Source organism: Linepithema humile, chromosome 7 (genome assembly GCF_040581485.1).
Source record: "Linepithema humile isolate Giens D197 chromosome 7, Lhum_UNIL_v1.0, whole genome shotgun sequence".
Lineage (NCBI taxonomy): Eukaryota > Metazoa > Arthropoda > Insecta > Hymenoptera > Formicidae > Linepithema > Linepithema humile.
In genome coordinates, this window is record NC_090134.1 from 11,012,637 (window position 1) to 11,022,500 (window position 9,864).

At 32.4% G+C, this 9,864-nt stretch overlaps 1 protein-coding gene across 12 annotated transcripts in view; it reads left to right on the top strand.

The window, feature by feature from the left end:
• The window catches only part of LOC105674217 (RYamide receptor-like), a 59,832-nt gene that overhangs the window by 49,226 nt on the left and 742 nt on the right, over window positions 1-9,864 (top strand). For 11 of the 12 annotated variants that reach the window (XM_067359827.1, XM_012370395.2, XM_067359829.1 and 8 more), the window contains one exon: window positions 3,205-9,864. This exon is cut by the window's right edge and continues 742 nt beyond it. In XM_067359827.1, coding sequence (XP_067215928.1) covers window positions 3,205-3,525 — 321 coding nt within the window. In that variant the 3' untranslated portion in view covers window positions 3,526-9,864. The remainder of the gene's footprint in view (window positions 1-3,204) is intronic. The other variant, XR_010891341.1, reaches the window with a different exon arrangement.

Here is a 9,864-nt window from a genome sequence, read left to right on the forward strand (position 1 = left end):
CTTACCCTCCACAGGGTTTTACTTCCGTGGGGCCAGGTTATAACCGCCACTACCCAGCAGCACTGAGTCCCCTCAGAGAACTCACACCTACTGGGCGTCCTCCTATCCGCCACCTTGGAGACGCGCCCGGTGGGTAGCTCAACCCCCGGGTAAAGACGTGTTACGTCTCCAAAAAATTGCATAGTTTGACGTACTCCACGGGATGGAATAAATTTTTTTTTGCAAGCGTTACCACATGACCATCGTAAAATTTGGACTTTTCCTTGCAAATTAAAAAAAAAAGAGGTTTGTATTTTTTTTCGTGGAGTTACAGCGTATCAAAGTTACCTATGCATTTTTGTGATGAAAAGTGGATATATTACGATAATTCCAAGCGAAAAAAATCATGGGTAGACCCCGGCCAACCATCCACATCAACACCAAAGCGGAATATCCACAATCAAAAGGTAATGCTCTGTATATGGTGGGATATGCAGGGTGTGCTATATTATGAGCTTCTGCAACCACGTGAAACGGTTGATGGTGATCGCTATAGTCGACAACTATTGAGATTAAACGAAGAAATCCGTCGAAAACGTCCATATACTGACAAAGGATTGCGTCCGGTGAAATTGCTTCATGACAACGCTAAGCTTCATGTCGCTAAAACGATCAAAGAAACATTATTGACGCTTGGTTGGGATGTTCTACCACACCCGGCCCTATTCGCCAGATATAGCACCAAGTGATTGTCACTTGTTCCGGTCGATGCAAAACGCATTGTCTGAGGTACGCTTCTGGAATATTGAAGAAGTGCGAAAATGGATCGACGACTTTATTAAATCAAAAGACAAAACTTTCTTCACTGCCGGAATTCGTAAGCTGCCCGAAAGATGGCGCAAGGTCATAGATAATAACGGAGAATATTTTGATACTTAAATGTATTATTATATTTCTGCAAAAAAATCTTGAATTTTCAAAAAAACGCTTTAAAACTTATTTGTACCCCTAATACAATTTTTGACGGAATTACGATTATTTGATGTGAAATTTTGATATAAATTTACTGTTGCGATAATTTTGTTGTCCAGTGTATTTTGTATTCAACATTTTTTCAATATTTCTTATGGTTTTAAAGATATTAGCAAAAATATGAAAAATTGGATTTTTTTTTAAGGGAGTTTCCACTCCTACAATTGTTTTTTAACCAAAACAAAAAATAGCTTGTTGATTCGGTTTATATGTATTATTATATATTTCTGCAAAGTTTCAGGTTCTTTAGAATTTCACAATTGCCGAATCTTCCTTGTTCATTTTTATCCATTTTTATAATCACTAGTCCATTTTTATAATCACTAGCACAATTCATCGACTTTTATTGCTTGAATCTCGATACTGGTACGTTTTGTTATGTCTTTAACATGATTTCTCGGAGATTAAGTGTAAAGAATCTAGTAAAATTTCTAATAAATGCGCAAACAATCATAAGGATGTTATTGTCATCGTAAGCATATGCGCGATGCAAAGCGAGATCATTCATTACATACTGTCGGTGTAACCTCACCGTATAGATCAGCGCTCGGAATTAGTTGCACATTTCGAGCCGATTCAGGAGACGACGCCTCCTGTTCCCCCACTACCGCCCGGCCGCTAGTGGCCGAGCCGCCGATAGCTCTAACGCAGGAGCGTTTTATATAAGAAATAGGCTGGGTTGTTGAGGCACCTCTCAGAAAATAGTAATATTTTCTTTGCTACATAAATAATGTTTATTTTCATTAATAATTAAATATATATATATTATGTATTAATAAAAATAAACATTATTTATGTAGTGAAGAAAATGTTACGATTTCCTGAGAGATGCCTAAACAATCCAGCCTATTTCTAATATAAAACGCTCCTGAACCAGAGCTATCGGCGGCTCGGCCGCCAGCGGCCGGGCGGTAGTGGAGGAACAGGAGGCGTCGTCTCTTGAATCGGCCCGAAATGTGCAACCAATTCCGAGCGCTGGTATAAATGGATCTAGATAACAAAATTACAACAATTATGCACAATTGATATGATACATGAAGCGCAATTCGTCTCATTACCGTTTATATGGTATCCCTGTGAGTAACACGTAGTAGATCTCGATAATTCGATTTGTTCAGACGGTTCGACATTATGCGCAACAGAAAAATACATTACCCTTTTCATTTCATCTCAATTAACAAACTGAAACTATCAAAAAGAATAAACAAATCTTACAAAGACTCGAAGATTTTTTAAATAAAAAAAATGTGTGCTACAAACCGTTTTTTTTTTATTTGTTTTGCTTTCTAAGACTATTAAAATTATTTCCAATAGTCATTATGATTCCATCATTAATCAAAAGTCTTACATTTATTTTTGTCGACTACTAACTATAAAACTATTACAATCACTTTTTATCAATTTTATTATTAGTTCTTAAATACTACAATTCTATGAAGCTATTCAGCTTTTTCTTTTGCCATAATTTTTTTTCTTATAGTTTATCATTTACATATTTTACTATTATTTATAAAAATATATATTATATTATTGATTATAATTTATTTTATTCATATGTACACACGGAGACAGGAACGCCTTCTCACATGAAGTTACACGCGTCTTGTCGGACATGTCAGGCATGCCACATGCGTGCTTCACCTCTCAATATTCGTGCATTATAACTGTAGATATTCGAAAAACGGATACGTTAAACTATGTATTATCAATTACATTTTCCCGCTCTGAGACGGCGTTGCCGTTTTTCGAATATCTACAGTTATAATGCACGAATATTAAGAGGTGAAGCACGTCCGGTATGCTTGACATGTTTGACGAGACGCGTGTAACTTCATGTGAGAAGGCATTCCTGTCCCCGTGTACATAACATAAGAGGACAATATTTTTTTTATTTACATAAGTCTTCCTTTGTTTTTAGAATAAAAAAAGCTTTTTAAATAAAAGTTTAAAATTAAAGTTTAAAATTAAAGTTTAAATTAAAGTTTTTTAAAAGTTTTTTAAATAAAAAAAAATAATACCGTCTCTTGTACAATACTCATATAGTGACTCATCATCTCCAAAAATATTTAAAGCTTATTTCGACGTTTAACTGAGCAAAATTAAACCTTCACCACTTGTCCAGACGCAAGAATCATAATTGAAAATTGGCTGAGATGAAATTCACATACATAGATAAAACTGACATTGTTGCAGAGTGCGATAATTGATGGCGCAGATGGGAGCAGATGCAGCGTAAGGGGTACGCGGCGCGGCCTGTTGCATCAGCGACGAATGGTACCTGGGTGCAACTGCGGCATTCCCGTAGATGGTCGCCACACTTTTCTAGAATTGCGGCGCACCGCAACATCCAGCAGTAGCTACGACAGCTACTGCAGCCGCCACAGCCCGCATCGACATTGCTACATGCTGAGAAGTATCCGCGATGTGCCGCACATCCGAGCCAATCCGCCGGAGAACGACGTCAGAAAAAATCAGCAGCAAAAACAAAACAATAAAAAGAACAACGAATTGTAGATCGATCTACATACTCTTGGTTAAACACCTTATAAATCATGATCGAGCTACCTTGATACACTGAAACATTATTATTTATTGAATTATTTGCTAGATTTTGATGTATGACGATTCAATATGTTTGCATTGTGTCATTTATTCGAACTCTATTTGTTACAGCTATGACGGAATATATAGAATTAAACGTGAGAAATAAATCGCCTACAAAAATGCAATCACTTTTGCAAATTGAAATACGGTTTTCTTCAAATAAGGTCGTTTTGTGACACAAATAGTAATCTTAATATCAGGAAACTTTAAACTTTTGCAGAGAAAAAAATTTTTATTTATTCTATTATTTTAGTTATGGAAGAGGCGGACTGCCCGGAACACTAATCGAACATGTATTGTTAATTATTATTAATGAAAGAATGAAACAAAAATGGATTAAAATTAAAACGTACTTATTTTTATCTTTAAAAAATTAACAATAAATACAAAGATATTAAAATATTATAGTTTGAAAAAATGGTATAACATAACAAATAAAGATAATAATTTTTAAATGACAGGTAATTCTGGGCAGGTATAATTTCATCATTAGCAAATCTGTTTTTACCGTTATGGTAAGTTGATGCTGGATTTACAAATACACAATTCTCATGGGCCTAATCTTTACATATATTACATTGGATTCAAATTTCTTCAAACATTTTACCACACATTATGCATTCAGTTTTATTGTTGCAATTTTAATTAAAATTAATATATAATATCTTTCATAGAATATTTCAGTAAATAATAATACACCGCTACATTAATTGTGAGTATTATCTTATAAAATACTTGGTATTAATAAAAAAAAATTGTGGGCGGCTTATAATATGTTAAAGATATATACGGGTTTTAATCTGTTATTGACACAGAAGAAGGCCTGATTATATAGGCGGAAATATTTATTTATTTCTTTTTAATACATGTTTGCACGAACAAGTAGCATTATCTCTTTTGCTCCTTACATTTAAATTTTAATATTTCTCATCGGAGTCTTTTAATAAAATTTAATAAAATTAAATAAAAATAATTTTAATTAAAAAAAAATTGTTTGCGAGTACTCGCACATACATATATTGGGTGAATGCAAAAGTTTTGATGGGTTTTGTTGTAGAAAAATTGATTAAATAATTTTAATGCGATCAATCTATTAATTTTTAATTTTTCAGCAACTATGTGTGAAACCCGAGGATTAGTGTCCATTAAATTGCGTATAATGTCGTCATCGACCGAAGCGCGGCTGATCTTCGAGATTAAAATCTCCCCATTTAAATTTTGCGAACAATTTTTCGCAGGTTGTTTTTTACGGCATTTGAAATGCCTGTTCCTCTCCGAAATTCGTACATCATGATTACACGTAAATAAACTCTATCAATGCTCACACATTTTCAATTTGAAAACAATGAAACTAACTAAAATCAAATAAATTCTTGTTTAACTTGAGAGCTGAAAGCGTAATCTTTCCAACAATATGAACATATCAATATATTTATATTAGTGTTACCATAAAACTGCATCAAGTCTGACATCTATCACGAAATCCATCAAAACTTTTGCACTCACCCAATACATTGAATCGTCACATGTTAAAATATTTAACAAATGATTTCTACGGTATAATATTTAATATTTCTCAAAGTATCTAATTGTTTATGACATCTCGCGAATAAAATATTATTTTACGACTATATAAATAATTTTTATTCGCAATATTTCTATATAAACAAACACTTTGAAAAGAGGGAGGGAAGATATGATGAAAAACATTTATTATTACGGCACATTAGCTGAGTCTCAGCATGTCCCAGTTGTTCCGTCAAGGATCCTAATATCACTGTCAGGAAGTATTGGCTTTTATGATTTTATTATGTTGCTAGATATAAAAGTGTAAATAAATAAAAAATAAATAAATGACACAATACAAAACAAGATCTCGATAAATGCAAAGTTCCTCAGATTTAAGATTACTGTTTGACGGAACAATGTTACAATGCTAAATAAATACTCGAAAAAGATTTAATTTGCAAAAATGTATCATTCTTTATAGATGATCTATCCTTTAAGAAATTTCTATATGTTCCAATGCTCATAACTGCGAAGACAATTGAGTTAAACGTCACGTGAACGAAAAATGCGTTCCACTAATTGTTTGTTGAAATTCGATTAGTGAAAGTGGCTGCGATATATTTGGACCCTATTATTAGTCAGAATGCGATGGAACCAAACAAAGTAAAAAATTAATCGATTTCTTGCAGATTGTTAATATTCCGAAATAGGAATCAACGAAATATTCACACAAAACTGATTTAGCTGAACACAATTGATAAAACCAAACGTCATTATACGTATATTATACAAAATCAACCCGCGACATTTTATCTTGAGAGCTTAAGAACTGCTTTTATATATGCGGTAAGTAAAAAATTTCAATTTTTGTTAATTTTAACAGTTCAGTTTACAAGATATACATCTAAAATGCATTTTTCTACTAACAAGTCAAATATTTATCTACGCTTGACTGAGCATAAATTTTTTTTTCAGATTCGTCTACGATATTCATATTACATTTGTGTTGTGTGCGTGCGTGTGTTTGTAATGTTTAATAGTATTTTCGGACGTTATTACAAATATTATTGCTGTTATTACTCTTGACATCACTAGCGTATCTATATATACATTTACACCTATATGTACATACGTACGATATTTGTCATCATTAGTGATATTTCAATTAGCTATAACTCATTAATATTTATCAAAAACGAATTGGAATGATGCAAAAATAAGAGCAAAAAATAAACAATATTAGCAACTCTCAGTAAATCGATTTTCTAAACGTATCGATTGCAAAGTCTCGCACGTGAATCTTAACCCATTAAGTCCCGAACGGACGTTTTTCCGTGGCTTTTTTCAGCGGCTGTCTTTTCTACTAAACAATTTTTATAAAATATAATTTTTAATAAATACAATTAAAATACAATTTTTATAAAAATTTGTATATAGGGGGGTTTTCGGTCGCTGACATTCTTCTTTTTATTTGGAATAACTCAGCGATTTTTATTTTTTGGTCGTTGACATTCTTTTTTTTACTTGGAATAACTCAACGTTTTTTATTTTTCGGTCGCTGACATTTTTTTTTCCAAGTAAAAAGAAAAATGTCAGCGACCGGAACCCTAACAGCACATGTAGATACTGAGAACAATCTGAGAATATCGCAAAAGTATAATTGTAATATTCTCAGAACATTTTCAAATGTACTGCGATGTACGTAGTACGTTCTAGGAATCATCGTATGTCCGCGGTACCATCTTCCATAGAATTTCGCAGGAAGGTCTATAGTTTAAAGACAGTATCAAGATAGGATAAAAATGGGAATGTTGCAGTAGATCACATATACATGCACACATTTACACAGCCAAGCGCTGAAACGCGCGCGCGTTTATATATTGTATGGGATAATTTAGATTAGATTAATTAATCAGTCAATTTCTTATTAATTGATATTTTTATTTCAAAATTACGACCGTAAGCGTAAAAATATTTACATAAAACTTACAATATAAAATAAAGTTCTAGAAGTCTAAGCTAGAGAACTTCAAAGGAACAATACTGCAAACTAAAAACAGTTTTATGTTAAATCATCTTTTTAAGACATTGTTTAAAAAGTAATTAAGAAAATGTATTGTATATTTAACCAAGAACCAAAGAGGTGAGAGGCAATTATAATGCAAGTTTATGAACATAACCTTAAAATATTTTAAGCAAAATAATTTAACAAGTACATAAAAAATAATAAAAATATTACAAAAATCATATACAAACACTATCTAGCTCTTACACTTTATTCACTATTTTGTGAAATAAAACTTAAAGGAAAAAAGGATTACCTTCGATATCAGTAAAACCTCGGATACGTGGTGTTGCGTGGTGTCACTTGATGCCGGGCAAGCGGGAAAAGACCGGAAATAGGAATTACGTATGTAAATGGCGCAGGTTAGTGCTGGTCTCGTCAAACCTGAGATTATACGCGCGCGATAGAAGTGCGTACGTATCACTTCCGTACGTTTGAGTCAAACCTGAGATTATACGTGTGCGAAAGAAAACCGAATAATACTGCAAAAGATATTATAGGATTGATCTCAGTACTTAACGGATAATCACAGTAGAATGAGTATGAAAATGAGATGATACGCAGGATATCATGTGCTGTTAGGGAAACCCCCCTATATACAAATTTTTATAAAAATTGAAGAGTTTTGAGAATTTCCGTCCGCCATGTTGGATCCGCCATCTTGAATTTGAAAAAATAATAACAAATTCGTAATCAGCAACCCAAAAAACGCCTACATATAAATTTGTATAAAAATTGAATCATTTTGAGAATTTCCGTCCGCCATGTTGAATCCGCCAGCTTGAATTCGAAAAAAAGGATAAAAGATTTGTAATCAACGACCCAAAAAATGAGTCAGTAGACCCATTTTCATTGGAAATTCATAAAAAAAAATTGTGCTCGGAATAATCGAAAAAAAGCGTCAAATTTATGAATTTGGACCGCCATATTGGACGTCGTCATCTTAAATTTCAAAATATCCACCCATACATTTTGAAGCTTAGGGTCCATGGACGCAAGATTTTCACTTCCCAGAAATATCCTCATCCGATTTCGATGCGAAAATATCGATTGAAAAAAATGTTCGAGTGAAAAAATCCCTTTTTTTTAAATTATAAAAATTAATAAACGTAACTTTTTTGGATCGCATTTTGGAAAAATTCTGAAGACAGATTCTGAAAGTTCAAATAATTTTATGTTAGAAATGATTGTTCTAGAATTTTTTTCGGACCGGTTTAGTAGAAAAGACAGCCGCTGAAAAAAGCCACAAAAAAACGTCCGTTCGGGACTTAATGGGTTAATCTCTATACAACTTATCAAAAATTTGAGGTTAATAGAAATATCTTGTTTCATTTGAAAAGGAGTTTATTTACAACGACTAAATATTAATAAAATGCACACACGATGTGTATGTAAATCGATCAGTTTTTTTAATGTTTCCGTCAAAAATTGGTGTACATGAAGTTAATGATAATGTCGCTATTAATGATAATAAATTTTAGATAATCGCCGGCGCTTTTCGAATTTCCTTTTAATAACCTTTTTTACTTTTGAATCTGTTTATTATGTCCCATAAAATTTCTTTTATTTTGTAACATATCTTTTCCGTCAGTGCTTCTCGGAAAATAATTAATTTAGCGTCGTCAACAGTTGTATATGTAGGACTTTTAATTTTTGAAATTCAATTTCCGAGAGTTTACTGCAAAATTTTTTACGTCGTTCATTTACGAATAACCTGCGTGTGCTATTGTTTCATAATAAGTTTCTTAATTAGCTCCGCGAGAAAGGATCGTGGAAAGTTAGAAGCCCTACATATAAATATATAAGTCCTACATACATACACGCGTACATAAAGCCGCTGATTAATAGCGGCGCTAAATTAATCGCTGCACGTTGCAAAAGTAAGAAGAATTATGGAATATAATAAAGATGCTCGCGAAGAACGTCAACTGTCTGGTTATCATTAATGGCAAGATTATCATTTTAGTTCCAAGTACATCGACTTCTGACGTATACAACCGGTTTATTACAGAAAACCTCGCCGCGTCACATGTATGAGTCTTATAAATATATCATCGTCTCGAGCGAACTTTTCTTTTCATGCGCAATATGATGCTAAACAAACGTAACAGCATGTTTCAATTAATTAATAAACTTGAAATTTTCGAAAAATCTTAGTACAGTATTAATCAGACTTGTTCACACGTTTTTGAACTTTGGTCTTCTGCCGGACAAAAATCGATACGACGAGATTATCGAATTTGGAAGTTGTAAAAATCATCGTATCAAGCCAATCGATCCTGATAAATATTAACGATAATTCAGATTTATGTGTGTATTACATTAAAATGTATATACATTAAATATATACATTAAATGTATATACATTATGTGTGTATACATTAAAATGTATATACAGGGTGTCTCACCAAAAGTGGCCACACTCTTTTATCTTTTAAATTAAAATTAAAATTTAAATTAAATTAAAAGAGATAGATCATAACAAATATATATCAAATTAAATGGTTTAAACTGAACTCTATTGTAAGCATAATAGTTGCTTACAAAAGCTATCCATGTTAACGAACAGAGAAGTATGCATATTTTTTTTAATAATAATGTGGATATTTTAAAGTAAAAAAAGTTGTAGCGCTGTTTGAAAAGAGTACAACGATGTATGATTTAATTTAAATATT